Below are 21,720 nucleotides of genomic sequence, written 5' to 3' on the forward strand. Positions count from 1 at the left end.
AGGTTGAGGGAGGGTATGTGAGGTAGATCTAGGTTTATGATTATATATGATTACTAGGCCAGACAAACAATAAGAGAATGGAAATATGAAAACACTTGCAAACAAACATGTGAAATCCATTGAAGTCAAGCCAAATATGGATTCAAAACAATGAGTCATACGGAACACATGCACACAATGGTGAAAAGGTATTGGTATGCCAAAGCTATTAGTCAAGGACTCCATCTGGCCGTATTTGATTACACTCTCTCCTCTGTTTTAGCCCCTATCCTCAATTATCTTAAGGGCCTGTCTGACTGAATGGTATTCACTAAAAACTCCAAACTGGATACAGGCTTTATTATCCAGTTATGAATGAGACATGGGTTCATGTTCATTCAAAGTTTAGTGCTTTCTTAAAGGGCAATTCCGCCCCTTTTCAACTTCATATTCATTATCTCCAGCACCATACCAGTCTACATACTGTATGTGAAAACGGCACATTTATATGATCTGCGGTTAAAAAGATAAGAAGAAAGGTCCTATAAAATGCTCTGTGACATCATAGTGTAGGATTAAAAGTAGTGGTTGGAAGCGAAATTATTTTCCAATTGTTTGGTTCTCAAATAATAAAATCTGTTCCGTTCAACTGTTCCGACCAGCAAAATAAAGGTCTGAACCGGTTCAAACCCCCAAAAAGTAATGGTGTACAATTGATTTTTTAAACATTTAGCTCAACATTAAATTACTTCACCAATCAGTGCGAATAGAGCAGCTTGCTATGGAGGGGGCAAGCCATAGTTATTTACATGCATTGTACAGACAAGTGTAGGGCACGAGATGTGACTGAAATTTTGCGGGTTGGGAGAGAGTGAGAGAGGGTTTGAGGAGGAGGCTTAGCTTGAAGCGTTTATACCTACGGAGGAGCAGCTTCTATGGAGGAACGTTGAATTTCTTTGAACTTCCGGAGTTCGCTTAACGTTGGACCAGAGCTAGCTAGCTAGCCAACAACCTTGTGTGTGCAGAGTGGAACCAGAATTAAAATAAAAAACACGTTACAGCTGATAACTATAGTATTCTTAACTAGCATTGAAAAAGTGAATCCATTCTTCTCTAATTAAAAATCTCTCTCCCTAATTTCTGAATCACGCTTGTAATGTCAGTATGCTTCGGAGGGGGAGGGGAAGGTATCCTACACACACGCCTTTCTATGGAGTATTTCCTAGCCACCGTGCGTCTACACCTGCATTGCTTGCTGTTTGGGGTTTTAGGCTGGGTTTCTGTTCAGCACTTTGAGATATCAGCAGAAGGGCTATATAAATACATTTGATTTGATTTGACACACACACACACACACACACACACACACACACACACACACACACACACACACACACACACACACACACACTGGCAAAGATTATCAGCTGGCAGGCAGACACTGGAATAAGTTTCTGAGTGACAGATTGAGGGTGTCACGCCCTGACCTTAGTATTCTTTGTTTTCTTATTGTTTTGGTTAGGGTGATGTATGTGTTTTTGTACTGTCTAGGGGTTTTGTAGGTTTATGGGGTCGTTTACTATCTAGGTGTTTATGTATGTCTATGGTTGCCTAGATTGGTTCTCAATTAGAGGCAGCTGTTTATCGTTGTCTCTAATTGGGAACCATATTTAGGCAGCCACCTTCTTTGGGTATTTCGTGGGCTATTGTCTATGTCTATGTCTAGCTGCCTGTGTCTGCACTTTGTATGATAGCTTCACGTTTGTTTTGTTATTTTGTATAGTTTGTTTAGTGTCTGTCTTTATTAAAACTATCATGTATTCACATCACGCTGCACTTTGGTCTCCTCACTTCGACGAACGTGACAGAATAACCAACCAACAAAGGACCAAGCAGCGTGGTAAAAGGCAGCAGCAGCGATCGCAGGACTCATGGACTTGGGAGGAAATTCTGGACGGCGGAGGAACCTGGGCACAACCAGGGGAATATCGCCGCCCCAAGGCAGAGCTGGAGGCAGAGAAAGCAGAGAGGTGCCGGTATGAGGAGGCAGCCCCAAAAATGTATTGGGGGGGGCACTTGGAGCAGTTGGCAAAGTTGAGGGGTGAGTCTGAGATTGTCGAGGAGTTATTGGACAGATTGAAGGAGAGTGAACGGAGGGGAGATTATGAGACATTCGAGGAGTTGTTGACGAAATTGGAGGAGAGTGAAGAGAGAGAGCTGTTGGTTTGGCGTAGTATGCACGGCATTCGCCCTGAGGAGCGTGTTAGCTCTCCGATGCCACCTGTGTCAGTTCCTCGTACTCAGCCTGAAACTTGTGTTAAAGTCCCGGAAGATTTGATGCCGGCTATACACACCAAGTCTCCAGTACACCTTCACAACCCGGTGTGTCTTGTTCCTGCTTCTCACACTCATCCTGAGGTGCGTGTTCTCAGCCTGGTACCACCAGTACCGGTACCACGCACCAGGCCTATAGTGCACCTCGGCAGTCCAATACGCCCTGTTCCTCTTCCACGCACTCGCCATGAGGTGCGTGTCCACGGCCCACTACCACCAGTGCCAACACCACGCACCAGGCTTCCTGTGCGTCTCCAGAGCCCTGTATGCCCTGTTCCTCCTACCCTCACTCACCCTGAGGTGCGTGTCTCCAGCACGGTACCACCAGTGCCGGCACCACGCACCAGGCCACCAGTGCGCCTCCAGGGTCCAGTACTCCCTGTTCCTGCTCCTTGCACTCGCTCTGAGGTGCGTGTCCCCAGCCCGGTACCACCAGTGCCGGCACCACGCACCAGGCCACCAGTGCGCCTCCAGGGTCCAGTACTCCCTGTTCCTGCTCCTTGCACTCGCTCTGAGGTGCGTGTCCCCAGCCCGGTACCACCAGTGCCGGCACCACGCACTAGGCCACCAGTGCGCCTCCAGGGTCCAGTACTCCCTGCTCCTGCTCCTCGCACTCGCCCTGAGGTGCGTGTCCTCGGCCCAGTACCACCAGTGCCGGCACCACGCACCAGGCCTACAGTGCGCCTCGCCAGTCCAGAGCGTCCGGCAACAGTACCCAGTCCAGAGCGTCCGGCAACAGTCTACAGACTGGAACCTCCTAGGACGGGTCACAGTCCAGAACCTACCACGACGGGTCGCAGTCCGGAACCCACCAGTCCGGATCCGCCAGAGTCTCCCTCCAGTCCGGATCCGCCAGAGTCTCCCTCCAGTCCGGATCCGCCAGAGTCTCCCACCAGTCCGGATCAGCCAGGGTCTCCCTCCAGACTCGGATCCGCCAGAGTCTCCATCCAGACTCGGATCCGCCAGATTCTCCCTCCAGTCCAGATACGCCAGAGTCTTCCTCCAGTCCGGATCCGCCAGTCTCCCTCCTGTCCGGAACTGCCAGAGCCGCCAGTCAGCCAGGAGCCGCCAGAGCCGTCAGTCAGCCAGGAGCCGCCAGAGCCGTCAGCCAGCCAGGAGCTGCCAGAGCCGTCAGCCAGCCAGGAGCCGCCAGAGCCGTCAGCCAGCCAGGAGCCGCCAGAGCCGTCAGCCAACCAGGAGCTGCCAGAGCCGCCTGTCACGCCGGCGATGCTGGAATCTCCCTCCTGTCCGGAGCTGCCAGAGCCGCTCCTCAGCCAAGAGGCGCCTTTCCGTCTACTGTCACGCCCTGACCTTAGTATTCTTTGTTTTCTTTATTGTTTTGGTTAGGTCAGGGTGTGACATGGGTGATGTATGTGTTTTTGTACTGTCTAGGGGTTTTGTAGGTTTATGGGGTCATTTACTATCTAGGTGTTTATGTATGTCTATGGTTGCCTAGATTGGTTCTCAATTAGAGGCAGCTGTTTATCATTGTCTCTAATGGGGAACCATATTTAGGCAACCATCTTCTTTGGGTATTTTGTGGGTTACTGTCTATGTCTAGTTGCCTGTGTCTGCACATTTGTATGATAGCTTCACGTTCGTTTTGTTATTTTGTATAGTTTGTTTAGTGTCCGTCTTTATTAAAACTATTCACATCACGCTGCGCTTGGTCTCCTCACTTCGACGAATGTGACAGAGGGCTTTGCAGAGGCGCTTTGTTACATTTGTTGTAGGACTGAAAATGCCCGGAACGTAAAATAACACTATTAACTGGTTCCCATACTTTTAAAATAATGGTTCTGTTCCAATGGATACCAAATGAAATGGCCCATGGCAGACCGTATTTAGCACTAATTGAAGTTTATTTAGTGCTTTATCCGGGTAGCTGGAAAGTTGAGCATTGCAGCAGTCTAACCTAGAAGTAACAAAAGCATGGATACATTTTTCTGCATCATTTTTGGACAGAAGGTTTCTGATTTTTGCAATGTTACGTAGATGGAAAAAAGCTGTCCTTGAAACAGTCTTGATATGTTCGTCAAAAGAGAGATCAGGGTCCAGAGTAACGCCGAGGTCCTTCACAGTTTTATTTGAGACGATTGTACAACCATCAAGATTAATAGTCAGATTCAACCGAAGATCTCTTTGTTTCTTGGGACCTAGAACAAGCATCTCTGTTTTGTCTGAGATTAAAAGTAGAAAGTTTGCAGCCATCCACTTCCTTATGTCTGAAACACAGGCTTCTAGCGAGGGCAATTTTGGGGCTTCACCATATTTCAGTAAAATGTACAGCTGTGTGTCATCCGCATAGCAGTGAAAGTTAACACTATGTTTTCGAATGACATCCCCAAGAGGTAAAATATATAGTGAAAACAATAGTGGTCCTAAAACGGAACCTTGAGGAACACCGAAATTTACAGTTGATTTGTCAGAGGACAAACCATTCACAGAGACAAACTGATATCTTTCCGACAGATAAGATCTAAACCAGGCCGGAACTTGTCCGTGTAGACCAATTTGGGTTTCCAATCTCTCCAAAAGAATGTGGTGATCGATGGTATCAAAAGCAGCACTAAGGTCTAGGAGCACGAGGACAGATGCAGAGCCTCGGTCTGATGCTATTAAAAGGTAATTTACCACCTTCACAAGTGCAGTCTCAGTGCTATGATGGGGTCTAAAACCAGACGGAAGCATTTCGTATACATTGTTTGTCTTCAGGAAGGCAGTGAGTTGCTGCGCAACAGCTTTTTCAATTTTTTTTGAGAGGAATGGAAGATTCGATATAGGCCGATAGTTTTTTATATTTTCTGGGTCTAGGTTTGGCTTTTTCAAGAGAGGCTTTTATTACTGCCACTTTTAGTGAGTTTGGTACACATCCGGTGGATAGAGAGCCATTTATTATGTTCAACATAGGAGGGCCAAGCACAGGAAGCAGCTCTTTCAGTAGTTTAGTTGGAATAGGGTTCAGTATGCAGCTTGAAGGTTTAGAGGCCATGATAATTTCATCATTGTGTCAAGAGATATAGTACTAAAACACTTGAGTGTCTCTCTTGATCCTAGGCCCGCAAAGTCAGATAGTCTTGTGTTCCAAAAATGTTTGAGGTGAAGTGCGGAAGAATTGAAGGAATGAATCCGAGCCTCGGGCTTATGACCTGTGGAAGCCGAGGCTTCCAGCAAGACGCGGATTTCATTGGCCTTGTTAGCCGTGATTTTAGTTCTTCAATCGAAGACGCGAGAGTGCTACTCCCTATAGTTGTTTTACCGAAGGTACCGACTGAAAAGGAACACTGCTGTTTGATGCATACAGTGGAAAGGGAGCAACTTCAACCAAAACAATGGTGGTGTTATTTGAAAGAGAGCCTGTATTTTTTGGTCTGGGTTTGCGTATGGGTCAAATAAAAAGCTGACCTTAGATCAGTCTTTAGGCCTACTAGGGACAGCTTCATCCTACTCTGAGACCAACTTGTGGACTGGTATTTCTTCCCCACTAGGGGGCATTATGCAGATAAAGAGAGAAGCGCTTCCTCTCGCTCTGCGGGGACAGGAACGTGATAGTTTCCATGGTAACTCATTTATTGGATCAGGCTCACAGCTTGTATATACAATTTGAGATATTTTTAGTTCTATCTTTGAACACACACACACACACTGTGCCTGAGAGTGCCGCTGTCTGTCCATCTGTCCATCAAGTCTCTCCAAGTAAAATTCATGCAAACGCATTCAAGCAGCTTCTTGGGTATAACAAGTCCTAGATGATACTGTACATCGACATGAAACATGAAGCAAAGTCTTGTGTCTAAAAATATTAAATTAAATATAATTAGCATTTCAAATAGTTTTCTTTGACTTTAGTTGTTGACCTGTCGGTGGTGGGGGAAAAGTCCATGTCTGGGTGAATGTGTTTTCATTAGAGTTTGTATGGAATGCTCATTATTAACACCATTTTAGATTGTCTTATTGTTGGGTGAAGCCAAAAGGAAATAAAGATGTGTTGTTCTATACTATTCTATTCTACCTCACACAGGTAGAATGCTACACTAATTACAGTGACCTATAGACATGTGGTTGTTCTACCTCACACAGGTAGAATGCTACACTAATTACAGTGACCTATAGACATGTGGTTGAATCTGCCTCTGTCTGGTTCTGCAGTGAAATACCTGGTCCCGTATCCACAAAGCACCTCAGAGTAGGAGTGCTGATCTAGGATCTGTCCCTATAATATTATTCACTATGATCTAAACTGATCCTAGATCAGCACTCCTACTGGGGTCCAAACTGAAGAGTGAAGTTAAGACATAAAACAGGACCTTGAGACGGGGTTAATGGTTAGGATCCCTAAGTTAAAGAGTTAATAATTTGTAGATGCAATAACCTGCCATCTTCCAGGCTGCCATTATTCTTCTGACAAGGTCACATTGTCCACAAAGTGTTCATGACAGGGTCAGGAGGGAAAGTTTACATCCTACAGGGTTTAACGGCCTGGTTCGTTCAAGTTTAAACCTCCTAAAGACCAGTGATGGAGTTTACACTAAAATTATCCCTTTCCACAAATGAGGTTAAAATAAGGAATGAAGAGAGAGAGAACGAGTGTGTGTGTTTAAATCATGATCATTCTTAAATCTATGTGAAAATTAAGAGAAAGGGAACAAACAACACATGTAGAGTATTCTTAAAGAGGGTTGAGGATAGGTTAGTATCCATTATGAATATGAGTGGTGAGAGATATGGACAGATATTTCATCCTAATATGAATAAGGCTGCACAGAATAGACCAAGTGACTTTCCTTCATAAATATTTGAAGTTACAGAGACTAAAGTCCATTGTCACGCAATGGATTCAATCTACTTTATGAAGGCCGATAATCGTAAAACATTCAATAATGGGGACTCCGCCCCTCCATTCTATGTTACCATGGCAAAAAGTGCAGACGTCACGCTCGAAAGGAACACTGTATATAAGTATTGGACCTTTTAATGAGACGGGGAGCTTGGATGCGTGTCCGGTAGGAGTGACACGTGTGGATAAGGGCGCATCCAGGGGCAATACATTTTTCAATTCGTTTTAAAGTAAATTGGGATTTGATTGTTCAATAAGTTTTTTTCCTCCACAAACTGCAAACATGGGACGTGGAGTAAGTGCGCTTTTTCTTTCCATCTTCACATTCCAGCTCCTCCATGAAATGCTAATGTAGCCTAATTTACGCAATTCTTAATTGTAGACTACTTGTCAAAAGTGATATGGATTAAAAAAAAATATATAATACAGTCGAAGTTTTAAAATTATCACATGTACGTAGTTGGCCGCATTTTTCTTTTTCAAAATGCCTGCGATGGGAGAGTGACTTCCGCATTTTGTACGCTGAACAAAAGTTGCTTTCATAACGTGTCTTGATCGAGTGTCAATTAGGGTTAAAAATGTGTTGTTTTTAACATTGATACTGAAGATCCACAGGTCGGTTAGCTTGGATCTAGTCGCCAAGGAGAAAAGCTTGTAAACGCTACGATGATAGAATTGGCGGTGTAAGATTAGTTTGAAGATTGATACAATGTTTATTTTCATCAAAGTAAACTGCCGCCAAGGTGGCTACAAATGTAGCGTGGTCTGTTTAAATTCGAGTTGTGGGAAGTGGAGGCAGACATGCTATCTTGTGACTTGTGTTACTTTGAGATACACGGCCATACAGAATCTGTAGTCCACTTCTGAATATAAGTGATGGTCTTTCATGGTGACTTGTAACCCGCTTGACTGAATTTTGTTCATCAATGAGAAATGTAGGTAATATTCAGATACTTAATCAATTGGTTAAATGTAGTTGCGAAAGTCTGTTCTTCATAAATTGAATAATAACCCTAGTCCACCCCATTCACAATATCAACCATGCGCCAAAGTCGTCAGTGTTTATTGTTTTTGTCATGCTCGTTGAAAGAATATCGTTTTTATGTAGATGGCCTACATTGGAAATAATTCACTTTGGCTGCTTAAAATGATAGTTCTGGATTTGAGCAGGATGCCCTTATCTACTTCCCCAGAGTTAGACGAACTCGTGGATACCATTTTTATGTCTACGTTCAGTTTGAAGGAAATTTCCAACTAGCGTTAGCGCAATGACTTGAAGTATATGGGAACACGCTAAAACTAGTTAGCATTGGCTCACGAAAATACCTCGTAAGTTTCGTAATACTGGACGCAGAGACCCAACAATGGTATCCACGAGGTCATCTGACTCTGGGGGAAAATACCGAACTGTTCCTTAACATTTGAGCAACTGCAAAATCTCTTTAAAAAAATGTATTCCACATAAGGCTTAATTGTTGTATATGGATTTGGCATATGGTTGTGTGTGACATTTCTTGCGTAGCCTACATTCTGCGAATGTTCAGATAGGCCTACAATGTGTCTTTGGGAAGACCTACATCAACTACAGCCCCCTCATGTATTAATGAAAGTCACTGCTTTTAAAAAACAAACAGTAGTTGTATTAAAATTTTATACAAATCTGTCCAAGACACATGAAATCTCCTAGTTGCTCCAATGAATTTCAATACACTAGATTTGTTGTATATTCCTCTCACTTCAAGGCATATTGTTCTAGACTTGTAGAATTAAAAGTGTTTTATTTTAAATGGGCAATCTTTAGTCATTAGGGTTTTTGTCATCAAACCTATAAATAACTACCTGCAATTTTATGGTGATGGAAAATGTATTAACTATTGGGGTGATTTTTATTTGATGTTTTTATATATACAGCTACCTACCTGTGACTCCTGTATTCGGGTACTGTATGGCAGACTGGTGGGATATCGGGGAGGTTAATAGCATATAAAAGGCTCGCCACTCCCTGCTGGGCAACGGCTCACACGGGCACAGTGATAAAATGCATTCACAGCTACAGTAAGAGAGGGGTGATTTAGAGAGACAGATTGGTTGTATGATGTAAATGCAGAGCAGCAAACCTCCGTGTTTTGGATTCTTTCCCTGTATGGTGGTGAACACTCTGCTCTGCCCCCACCCCTTCTGTCCTCTTCTCAGCGCTCCGGTCCAGTACACGCACAATAGGCACAGATGCTTGGACAGCCGGACTAATGATTTCCAGGAGACCACAGAGAGGGGGGAGAGAATGAGGGTGGCATAGGGCTGGAGGGACCAAAGGGTTGGTTAGAGCGGTGAGGTGTATATGGATGGGAGACCGCTGTGAAGATGAGGCACCAGTTGCTGCATTATCATCATTGTTCATAGGCTCCTGTTCAGTGGGAGCTGGCAGAATTTTTCTGAACTGATTGAATGGCAGATGGAAAATTCAGTTTCTGTAATGAAATGGAAAATCAAGAGGTATGATAGTATTCAACTGCTCACTGTCAACAAATTGAAACGCCCAGAAGTTCCTTCCTGAAATGGAATACTATGGCTATTGTTTCCATCTCTCAAAATAAACTGTGATGATCTGAAAACAAGGCCGTTTTCCTGTAATGTTGTTAGGGCGCATTCTTTCTTTGTTATTCCACTTCTTTTCTCGCCATCTTTCATCAAGGGGGGGGGGATCATTTGTTTTAAAGATTCCACCACTGAGTGTGATGGAAAGTGGCTTGTGGAAAATCTCCATTGTAAACAAATGAGGCCTAGAACATGTCCAAAACAAGGCCTTTTTATATGGTGAAGTAATTTCGGGAATTCTTTTATTTCTCTCCAGTGTTCCATCTTTGAGCTACTATCAGGTTGTGGCCTCAGCTGACCATTCTTTCCCCCCAGGGGTCTACTGTGGAACCAAGAGACCTGCTCTCTAGTGCTCTTTAAAAATAAAAAATGCTCTCTCTCTACTGAGGATTTCACATTCTTTCCGCTCGACAGTCACTATGTATTAGGCATCCCTTTTGTCACACGCCACCCCATCTCTGTGACAGAGAACACATCTCACCCCCACTGCCCCTTTCTCTCTCCTGCTTGATCTCCCTCTGATCGTTTGGCTTAGCTGCCTAAACATTATAGAGAGTACCATACATTATTACACCTTCTGTTTCCTCCACTGTAATTTCTATTCCAACTGCCGAGGGAATTGTAAACAAAACAAAACGTTTGTCCCATAGGCCTGCTCACAATCTGCATTTCGCAATAGCCACGTGCGTTCTGTTCTAACCTACATTTCAGACTAGTGCAATAAAGGAAGTTGCATCCCATTGATTCGTATTCTGCTTTTAACTGTAGTTCCTGGGGTCTTAAGGAGAAACACAGGCATTCACCATCTTTTGTTCTGTGGGAAAACCGACTCTTCCAGTGGACGTGGTGGGAGTTTTAAATGCGTTTCTTGTGAATAAATGAACTTTTTTCTAAACTGGAGAGAAGGGGGAGGAGAGTAACACGTGACTCGGTCCATTCAGATATCAGAGAGGTGTGGTTATGTCGCCTGTAGCAACGGGGCAAAGTCCCAGGGTGAGGAGGAGCCAATATGCTTGAGTGAGCCGCTTTTGTATTTGGCACACCTACAGGAACAGAAGCAGGAATGGTGTTCACAGGAATTCGACCCTGGCTGTAAAATATGCACCCGCTCGACCGTCTCTTATGAACTTTTGTTGATCTGGCGGTGGTGTTGTTTTAGCGTAAAAGTGAGAGGCCCCTCGTCTCACTGAGGCTCTGTTCTGTCTATCGCTGTTTTTGAGGACAGTTGTTCTTTCAAACTTTCTGTCCTCTTGGAAAGGGATGTCTTGCCGGCTTCACCCCCTTCTCCACCCACCCTATGTTCTTGCAGTCTTTCACACATAGTTGTTTCTCTTTCTGTCCCAGACTAATTACACTCACTCCCATATGCAACGTTCATGAGAACCACGATTACGCAGTTGAATATACTACTCTGAACTATGGGAGAAATGGTATGCAGAACCAAGCCATGTTTACCACAGTGGTGTTGCTCCCACTCACAGATCAAACCATTACAGTAATCCCATATAAGAATGCGGGGTAAGCCTGGTGTTTTGCTAAGAGGGTCTGAATAAATTCTGTGACTGTACAGTTTGTCCAAAATAAAGTCACTCTAAAGATATATATTTCTCTGCCCCATTTTTCATTCTTGTTTTTACATGGTTCTCTATGGAGGTACAAAGCCTCATTTGTTCTCAGGTCTTGTAGTGGGACAACTGTTATTTTTGCATGATTGGTCTTGAGAGATTCCACACAATTGCTGACATCCACACTTTTTTTCCTGTTTTCAGTTCAGTAGCTTCCTGTTACGTTTTGAGAGACAGCTGAGTAATACTTCCAAAACAGCATCCTCCCTTCCTTGCTTCATTGTGGTAATAACGGATGTGTGCACTATTGGGGAAAGTAAAAGGGATATTTCTAAATAGTATTAGTGGGGGGGGGGGGCATTTCCAAGAAGGGCAAGTCTGTTTGGGTCAAATCAAAAGAAGCATGTAGAGCTCTCTCCCCCACAGACAAAACACTTCTGAACACCAGTAGAACCTGAATAATTTATGCTCGCTAACTGCCTTACCAACGTTTATCTGGTACTGTGCATTATCCTGTTGCCGCAGTGTCCCAACACCCTCCCCTTTTCAAATCAAATCAAATTTTATTTGTCACATACACATGGTTAGCAGATGTTAATGCGAGTGTAGCGAAATGCTTGTGCTTCTAGTTCCGACAATGCAGTAATAACGAACAAGTAATCTAACTAACAATTCCAAAAAACTACTGTCTTATACACAGTGTAAGGGGATAAAGAATATGTACATAAGGATATATGAATGAGTGATGGTACAGAGCAGCATAGGCAAGATACAGTAGATGATATCGAGTACAGTATATACATATGAGATGAGTATGTAAACAAAGTGGCATAGTTAAAGTGGCTAGTGATACATGTATTACATAAGGATGCAGTCGATGATATAGAGTACAGTATATACGTATGCATATGAGATGAATAATGTAGGGTAATTAACATTATATAAGGTAGCATTGTTTAAAGTGGCTAGTGATATATTTTCAGCCGTCTAGCTGACGCATTCTTCAACAGGTCTTTGTCCTCTTCCCAAAAGTGACCGATTTGATAATGGTGAAAGGGAAGAGTGAATGAACAATGTGTTTGCAGAAGGTGAGGTGCCAGGGTTATTTTGGACTTTCACGATGAGATGACTCCAGAGGAAGAAAGTTCTGTGTGTATTCAAGACAACCGAGCCAATGGTGTGAATCTTTCCCCTCTGGAGAGTTCATTTTGCCCCTATTTTGGACAAAGTATTGTGACAGGGCCTAATAGTCTCACATTCCTGGATTGCAGTGGAGTATGTTGAAATGACCCTCTGCCCCACCCCTCCCACAGCTCTCCTTATTGACGCAGTTGTGCAAAGTGATGGTCTGTGACATGATTGTTCATTAAGCATTCCTCATGAACTTCACAGATGCCATTTTCAAACATCTGAGTTTCTTCTGCTGAGTAGTGAAGGTAATTGTGCTATCTAGCACAGGTCGTAGACTCTAAGGTGAAAGCCTACCGGGTGATAGTTGTGGCTGTCCCTTTTGGACTGTCTTTGTATTTGTTGCACCATACCTGTCTAGGTCACGTTTGTTTTGTAAATGATAACTGGGCTTACGTTCAGTAGAACGATGCTACATCAATAACCCACAAGTTGTTGGGTGACTTCTGGTAAGTCATTTGTAATGGAAAAGTATAATTTTTATCCTTTATTCAAATTAGCGAGTCTCTCATTGACTCAATGAATTACCTTTCAAGAGTTGGGCCCCCAGACTTGGGTTTTATTCATACCTCGGAAACACTATGGGAAACTAAGCAGATTCTGCGTCAGGGGCTTGAGTTGGGTGAAGATTTTATTTTCTCGGGCAGAGCTCTAAAGGGCCTCTTTCTACCTATTTTATTATATGTTAGTATATTTTTTTCTTCTCTCCTAACAATCTCTACTTGACCTCTCTGTAGGAAGGACGGGAACAGTATGAGCTGGCGGCGACCTCTGAGCAGGGAGGCAAGAAGAAGAATGCCAAGGCCATGAAAAAGGAGAGGGACATGGATGAGTTGAAAAAGGAAGTTGATCTGGTGAGTCGGCTTCTCTCACTTTCATTCTCTTTCAGGACCTGGGAAGTTCATCTTTAAATCACAAGTCTTGGTCACTCGTGTGTTGATGTCACTGACTTGGTGTCAAGCTTGGCGCTGCATGTAATGTACTGTATGTTTATCTCGATGGTGTGGAAGTGCAGTGCAATATGATTGTCAGTGACATGTTCCTAATCTCTGTCCCATAGGATGACCATAAACTGACCCTGGATGAGCTCAACCGCAAATACGGCACTGACCTTAGTAGGGTAAGTCTGGAGCTTCACTCATTTTCATTTCAGTTGGCGATTCATTCATCTCCCCTGCACTGTTTTCTGTTAACAAATTAGTTGTTTATCAACCACAGCTGGAAGGCAATTCAGCTCAGTTCTCCTCAATTCGAATAGTTTCAATTATTTAATAGAAAAATTAAGTCAAGTGGTGGACTTCAAAGTTCTGCTCAAGTTATGGGTTTCGGACTCTTGGGATTTCTTCCAATTATTAAACCGTGGAAGAAGGGGGTCATCAGGCTTGGATGTGACAAATATCCAAGGCAATACGACAGCTGCTTTATCCCTCTTACATCCATACAAATGGACTCTTGATCATGATTGGGAGATCAAGGGGAATAGTAGATTACCGCCTCCAAACCTAGCAGCGCAGCCGAGTGGTCCTTTTGAATAATTCACAAGCAGCAGGCTCATAGCACCTCAGCCCAGATTTAGGATGCGCTCAATCCCAGCAGAGTAGATGGCACTGTTTTCATTGTTTGCAGCGAGTTGCCTGGCAACTGTCAGCACCTCGACTCTCTCCAGAGCCCCATTGACTTGTTTCTCTGTTCTCTGCCTTATGTGAAATTAGAGTTATGATTTGGCCCTGCAGTGTCTCTGTCTGCCACTGACAGACCTTGTAGAGAGATATTATTGTGTTGACAATTTGCTTCCTCTCTCCTTATCACGTGCCGTGAGAGAGAATCTCAAGAATGGAGGGGAGGGGGGAGGGTGTACCCAGATATACCCGACTATAGCAACATACTTGATTTAAAAAAGCAAGGGTCGATAATGGTATACCCTTAAAAGGTTGGGTGGGAGGGAAGCACCCATTTATTTTAAAATTAAGTATCCTCCTACAGCATCTTAATTTGAGGTCTCGACATGTAAAGTAACAACACAACCAATTTTGTATTTCCTCAGGGGTTATCCAGTGCTAAGGCTGCCGAGAACCTTGCCCGTGATGGCCCAAATTCCCTGACCCCTCCTCCCACTACCCCTGAGTGGGTGAAGTTCTGCAAGCAGATGTTTGGCGGGTTCTCCATGCTGCTGTGGACTGGCGCTCTCCTCTGCTTCCTGGCCTACGGAATCCAGGCAGCCATGGAGGATGAGCCAGCCAATGATAATGTAAGATTCCAAGATGAAGAATGTTGATTTTATTGACATTGTGATGGAATTGAAAGCAGATGATGCTTGGGTTTTGTAGTTCTTTTGCACTGGTGTTTGTGCGGGGGAGTTAACTTAATTTTAACACGTTCTGCATCTTTGTCCCACACAGTTGTACCTGGGTGTTGTACTCTCTGCTGTTGTCATTGTTACTGGCTGTTTCTCATACTACCAAGAGGCCAAGAGCTCAAAGATCATGGACTCCTTCAAGAACCTGGTCCCACAGGTACTGGCTGTTTTAGAAACACTTCTTTTGAAGGTGTTTTCTTTTCCTTTATTGTTACATTTAAAGATGAATCTTGTTGTGTCCTCTACCTTGTAGCAAGCCCTGGTTGTCCGTGACGGTGAGAAGATGAACATCAACGCTCAACAAGTGGTAGTTGGAGATCTGGTGGAGGTGAAAGGTGGAGATAGGATTCCCGCCGATTTGCGAATCATCTCCGCCAGCGGTTGCAAAGTGGGTACTTTAAAATCCCCTTGCTCCAAATACGTCACATTCCGCCCATGTCCGTGCCATTCATTATTGTATGAATCTAATTCCCTCCCCACTTAGGTGGACAACTCCTCCCTCACTGGTGAATCTGAGCCCCAGACCCGTACTCCGGACTACTCCAATGACAACCCCCTGGAGACGAGGAACATTGCCTTCTTCTCTACCAACTGTGTTGAAGGTACTTTGCTCAGATGAGAAACAAACCAAATAAAAATAAATTCTGCCCAGGGACCACAGATAAAAATAAAATAAAAAGCAATCTAGCTAAATCTGGTGCAAGGGCATGTTGTACATGGTCCCTGGCAAATAAATAAAAGAAAGCCCAGTCATGGTTTGTTGTCTTTGATGAAGTCCTGTTGCTGTATAAAGTATGTCCACCATTTCTGAGGTTGAATCACTGTCAACTGCTGTTAAACAGTAGTCAATATGATGGCATGATTGTTAAATGAAATCTGCATGTTATTTCCTGCAGGAACTGCCAGAGGTATTGTCATCAACACTGGTGACCGCACTGTTATGGGTCGTATTGCTACCCTCGCCTCTGGCCTGGAAGTCGGACGTACCCCAATCTCTATTGAAATTGAGCACTTCATCCACATCATCACCGGTGTGGCCGTCTTTCTGGGCATGTCTTTCTTTGTCCTGTCACTCATCCTCGGATACTCTTGGCTGGAAGCTGTCATCTTCCTCATCGGAATCATTGTCGCTAACGTGCCTGAGGGTCTCCTGGCCACTGTAACTGTGAGTACGGTCTTTCGGGAGTGCTCCCCCAAACACTTCACATATGGCTCCAGAAACCAGTACATTGCCAATATTGTTCGACAGACATGTTGAGTGGCTTTTGGCTTTCTCCGTAGGTGTGTTTAACTCTGACTGCCAAGCGTATGGCCAAGAAAAACTGCCTGGTAAAGAATCTCGAAGCTGTTGAGACCTTGGGCTCCACCTCCACCATTTGCTCTGACAAGACCGGAACCCTGACTCAGAACAGAATGACCGTGGCTCACATGTGGTTCGACAACCAGATCCATGAGGCTGACACCACAGAGAACCAGAGTGGTACCTCCTTTGACAGGAGCTCTGCCACCTGGGCTGCCCTGGCTAGAGTCGCTGGCCTGTGTAACCGTGCCGTCTTCCTGGCAGAACAGAGCGGTATTCCTATCCTTAAAGTAAGTGTCTCATTTCCCCAGAGTGAATTGACAACAGTATACACATGGAGCTATCGACAGGAGTTCAGCATATACAGCTGCTGAAAAGGCTCAACAGGGGTGTCTTTCACCTTATGTAATTCCTCTCCTGTTGCCTGAATGCCTCATATTGCCTCAGCCCTCGCAATCCCCTGGAATATAACCTCTCCTTCTGTTAATCATCTCACCTTGGACTAGCTGTGATTACCACACTTAATTTCACCCCTTATTTTCAGTTTCTCTTTGTCACTGTCTAAGCCTGGTAGAAGACAAAATCTTCAAAGATTTCCTTTTCATTAAATCTGTTTAAATTGATGGAGGGCATTTTAATGTCTTAGGCCAATAAGGATATACCAGGTCCTCGGAAGTGCTAGTGTGTGAAAGAATGTGCGGCATACCACATCCACTTCATCTGCCTACTCGTTTCCCTCTCACAGAGAGATGTGGCTGGTGATGCCTCAGAGTCTGCCCTGCTGAAGTGTATTGAGCTGTGCTGTGGGTCTGTGCAAGGCATGAGAGACCAGTACACCAAGGTTGCTGAGATCCCATTCAACTCCACCAACAAATACCAGGTAGGTCAATGGCACGGTAGCACCATGCAACACGAAATAAGGGGATATGTTTCACTGTAAGTCTTTGAAAACCCTTCCCTTTAGCACAGAGATCAACATTGTTATGCCTACTCTGGTAATCGGTTTTCAAAATGGCTGCTCCTATAATTGTATCCTTTAGCTCTCAGTTCACCTGAACAAGAATGAGGGTGAGTCCAAGCATCTGCTGGTGATGAAGGGAGCCCCTGAGAGGATTCTGGACCGCTGCTCCACCATTTTGATCCAGGGCAAAGAACAGCCTCTAGATGATGAGATGAAGGACTCTTTCCAGAACGCCTACATGGAACTGGGTGGTCTGGGAGAGCGAGTGCTGGGTAATAGTCATTTATTTCAGTCATCACTAGCCAATACTACTGTATTTTTTCCCATCTGTGTTGTCAAATGATCCAATGTGAGGTGTAAAATTGCGCTTTTGCTCCTTTTTTCAATTCACAATTTTGTATCCGTCTAGGGTTCTGTCATTTCCAGCTCCCTGATGACCAGTTCGCTGAGGGCTTCCAGTTTGATTGTGAAGAGGTGAACTTCCCAACTGAGAATCTGTGCTTCGTTGGCCTAATGTCCATGATTGACCCTCCCCGTGCTGCTGTGCCTGACGCTGTGGGCAAGTGCAGGAGTGCTGGAATCAAGGTATGGCAATATCATACTAAACACAAGGCTCTTCAGTCAATCCACATAGCAGCCACTGTGATCAGACCACTCCTCTTCCCTTCCTTCCCTTAGGTTATCATGGTCACTGGTGATCATCCCATCACTGCTAAAGCCATTGCCAAGGGTGTGGGCATCATTTCTGAAGGAAACGAGACTGTTGAGGACATTGCTGCTCGTCTGAACATTCCAGTCAATGAAGTTGACCCTAGGTAATACAACAAATATTTAAGTTCTGTTATTGGAAACAACTGTTAAACTCCTGCAGTTTCTCTACATTTTTCATTTTTGAAGGCCTTCTCCCAAAGATTTCATTCGGGCTTGAATGTCAGGTCATTCTCATGAGTGCTTATAGACATTATAGAAATGTCTTCATATCAATGGGATTTTCCATAAATAAAGGGTACATTTTTTTCCCAGGGATGCCAAGGCCTGTGTGGTCCATGGCGGTGACCTCAAGGACCTGAGCGCTGAACAGTTGGACGACATCCTGAAATATCACACAGAGATTGTGTTTGCCAGAACCTCTCCTCAGCAGAAGCTTATTATTGTGGAGGGCTGCCAGCGCCAGGTAATATTCAGCTCAACTTAAAGACACTAGGCCTATCTCACGAGCGGTAAACAGAGTGACTGTAGCGTAGATAAATTCCTTTAAAATTAAAAATGTGTTTACCAGTTTTCTCTCTCTAGACTTCTCTCTCCATAGACTCAAACACCTCTCCTCCTTATCCACAGGGTGCTATTGTAGCTGTGACAGGTGATGGTGTGAATGATTCTCCTGCTCTGAAGAAGGCTGACATAGGTGTTGCTATGGGTATCTCTGGATCGGATGTATCCAAGCAGGCTGCCGACATGATCCTCCTGGATGACAACTTTGCCTCCATCGTGACTGGTGTTGAAGAAGGTAGAAGTAGCATTTCAGTGGATTTAGAATGTTTGGAGTTCCTTCTATTCTGCATTATTTTCACTAACGTTATGCATGTACCTTTCCTAGGCCGTCTGATCTTTGACAACTTGAAGAAGTCCATCGCCTACACCCTGACCAGTAACATTCCAGAAATCACACCCTTCCTCTTCTTCATCATTGCCAACATTCCACTGCCCCTAGGAACCGTCACCATCCTCTGTATCGACTTGGGAACTGACATGGTAAGGTATTTGTATATTTTTTTTCTTCTAAATCTTTGTTTACCGTTCAGTTTTATTCTAATTGTTGAAATCGTCCTCAACTTTGCAGGTCCCCGCCATCTCCCTGGCCTACGAAGCTGCTGAGAGTGACATCATGAAGAGACAGCCCAGAAACTCCAAAACAGACAAACTGGTGAATGAAAGACTTATCAGCATAGCCTACGGTCAAATCGGTAAGACCGCTTTTCACAAAGCCTGACTTGCGCAAAACAAAGTATTTTCATTCTTAAATGAAAGATTAACATCTCATACACCTCAAACTGGATTCTAACTCTTAAGTTGACTGGGTGGTTTTGGGATCAGCTGGAAGTGGGGTATGCACCAGAAATAGCCTCCCTGGTGATAAGAGAAGGGGTCTCGGAGTGATTATGGGATGTCTCTGGCTCAAGAGTTTCACACTTTGGTGATGGAGCCAAAAATAGGTTTAAACCAGAGGTTTCCACGTGAGCGGGACTTTCCTTAAGAGGAAACACTGATATGGACAGCATTCACATACTGCGGTTGCATCATATCATGGGTCGCGAACCTCTCCCACCAACGTGATACTCCTTGGGAATCACTGTAGGGCGGCAGGTAGCCTAGCGGTTAGTGTTGGCCCAGTAACTGAAGGGTCGCTGGTTCGAATACCTGAGCCGACAAGGTGAAAAATCTGTCGCCACCCCCTTGAGCAAGGCAGTTAACCTTAATAAGCTCCAGGAGCACCCTACTACTATGGCTGTAAAACAACACATTCTCCTGCACCTATCCGGTGTATGTGACAATCAAACTTTAAAAGAAATGTTTATGGAGATTGATGCAACATAGAAAACCAACAGACAGAATGACATGGATAGAATCTGATACAAATGCACCCATCGTATCCTGTCTCCCCATCTCTCCACAGGTATGATCCAGGCTTTGGCTGGGTTCTTCACATACTTTGTGATCCTTGCTGAGAATGGGTTCTTACCCTCTAGACTGCTAGGTATTCGTGTGGACTGGGACAACAAATTTTGCAATGACCTGGAGGATAGCTATGGCCAGCAGTGGGTGAGTATGCAGACACCAATGTGCTTTTCACAAGCCTTGTTGATTGGTCTGATTGTAGATGATTAGCTGACTGTGTTTTGACTGTTTCTCCCTCTGTTGCTGACTGTTTCCCACAGACTTATGAACAGAGAAAGATTGTGGAGTTCACCTGCCACACAGCATTCTTTGCCAGTATTGTAGTTGTACAGTGGGCTGATTTGATCATCTGTAAGACCAGGAGGAACTCAGTCTTCCAACAAGGAATGAGGTGGGTTCAGTGGCCATTTTGAAGAGCATCGGCTGTTAGTTTTTGTTGTCAAAGAAATGACTTGATTTTAAATGCTGCTTCTGTCCTCCTCAGGAACAAGATTCTCATCTTCGGCCTGTTTGAGGAGACCGCCCTGGCCGCCTTCCTGTCCTACTGTCCTGGAATGGGCATCGCCCTCAGAATGTACCCACTCAAGTAAGTAAAGACCCTTCAGTTAGGTACACTTCATCTCTTAATTTTTTTTTTTTTTTAGTACCAAAAACACTTAACTCTTGGAGGACTTCTATTAAGCTTAGCTATGTGTTGCTTAAAATGTTAAGGTCTGTTCTTGATGCATTCTGGTCTGGAGTCATTTCAGTTCTGTTATTTTTGTTTTATGTTTTATGTTTTCTTTTCTCCTTAGACCCAGCTGGTGGTTCTGCGCCTTCCCATACTCTCTCCTCATCTTTATTTATGATGAAATCCGAAAACTGATCATCCGACGCAGCCCAGGAGGTGAGGCGAAATCCCTTTAGTTATTACTGTGACTATCTGTAGTACTTGTTCATACAATTCTTAAGGTCAGTTTGGCTCTCAAAACCACAAGCTTTTCCCTCGTTCTCAGGAAGATAGTAAGGCTGCATATTTAGGTAGCTTTACTATCTGGCAAACAAGCGAAGTCTGTAAATCTTTAGTGCATCTGAAAAATATGCTGCTGCTTAGTCAGTGCAAGACAGTGGACACACGTTTGGGACTCTAGTTCACTCCATTGACAACTGCTGATGTAAAAAGGGCTTTATAAAATGCATTTGATGTGAGTAAACCGGTATGCTATCAGAGACTAAGTTGATGTGAAAGACGTCGGTCACTTGACTGTCTTCCTCATTGATCGTCTGAACTACACACGGATAGTTACCATGATCATTGTTTATGTATGCTACAGCCTTCCTTAGTCCACCTGTTTTACCAGAGGTAATTGATCTCTAAATCCTGTTTTCCATCTTCTCTGTTTTAGGTTGGGTGGAGAGGGAGACGTACTACTAGAAAGCATCCCGTTTGCATCGCTCAAGTTCTTGCATGGTTGTCTTGCTGCTCGGAATTTTAAGTTCTGTAAAATGTGGATGTGTTTTTATATAGGGAATGCGTGATACTAAAACACTGAGATCGAGATGATGAACCAAGACATTTGACATTGTGTGCCTTGTTTCTGGAACAGGACCAATTTTATACATGTTTTTAACAGTAATATAAATAAACTTTCAGTCAGCTCCCACTTTGGTGTGTATGGTTTGTGCATGTGTGCTTGCACGTTTCCTCATTGCAACTTGGAGACTTTCCAGAATAAACACAGCATCAACAGATCTTCAGGTCCTTCTTTTCCTATCCTTCCTGGAGATTCTCTGTTTTAACCATGAGCACTGCTATCAGTGTGCAGTCAACGAACACCAGCTAGTTGTTCACTGTCATTGTAGTACAGAATGTAGACTGTATTTCATGTCACCTTTTGACCCATTCACAACACACACTTTGTTATCCATCTACTGCCTGACATTAAACAC

The 21,720-nt window shown here is 44.1% G+C and overlaps 1 protein-coding gene across 1 annotated transcript; it reads left to right on the forward strand.

The window, feature by feature from the left end:
* The first annotated feature begins 7,289 nt into the window (after positions 1 to 7,289).
* On the forward strand, positions 7,290 to 21,434 carry LOC112266352 (sodium/potassium-transporting ATPase subunit alpha-1). Its single transcript, XM_024443741.2, has 22 exons — positions 7,290 to 7,445; positions 13,236 to 13,352; positions 13,559 to 13,618; positions 14,543 to 14,746; positions 14,898 to 15,011; positions 15,108 to 15,242; positions 15,339 to 15,456; positions 15,751 to 16,019; positions 16,136 to 16,444; positions 16,900 to 17,034; positions 17,195 to 17,387; positions 17,525 to 17,700; positions 17,794 to 17,930; positions 18,139 to 18,289; positions 18,454 to 18,622; positions 18,713 to 18,867; positions 18,956 to 19,079; positions 19,790 to 19,935; positions 20,052 to 20,182; positions 20,276 to 20,377; positions 20,586 to 20,677; positions 21,177 to 21,434. The coding sequence occupies exons 1-22, from the start codon at positions 7,434 to 7,436 to the stop codon at positions 21,203 to 21,205; spliced, it is 3,078 nt and encodes a 1,025-aa protein (XP_024299509.1). The 5' UTR covers positions 7,290 to 7,433; the 3' UTR covers positions 21,206 to 21,434.
* The last annotated feature ends 286 nt before the right edge of the window (positions 21,435 to 21,720 follow it).

The sequence above is a fragment of the Oncorhynchus tshawytscha genome, linkage group LG14 (genome assembly GCF_018296145.1).
Source record: "Oncorhynchus tshawytscha isolate Ot180627B linkage group LG14, Otsh_v2.0, whole genome shotgun sequence".
Lineage (NCBI taxonomy): Eukaryota > Metazoa > Chordata > Actinopteri > Salmoniformes > Salmonidae > Oncorhynchus > Oncorhynchus tshawytscha.

What these genes read in the sequence shown, in the direction of transcription:
- LOC112266352 (XM_024443741.2), top strand. An exon ending in ACTCCACCAACAAATACCAG is followed by an intron (nt 17,035 to 17,194) that starts GTAGGTCAATGG and finishes TGTATCCTTTAG; the next exon opens with CTCTCAGTTCACCTGAACAA. An exon ending in GTCAATGAAGTTGACCCTAG is followed by an intron (nt 17,931 to 18,138) that starts GTAATACAACAA and finishes TTTTTTTCCCAG; the next exon opens with GGATGCCAAGGCCTGTGTGG.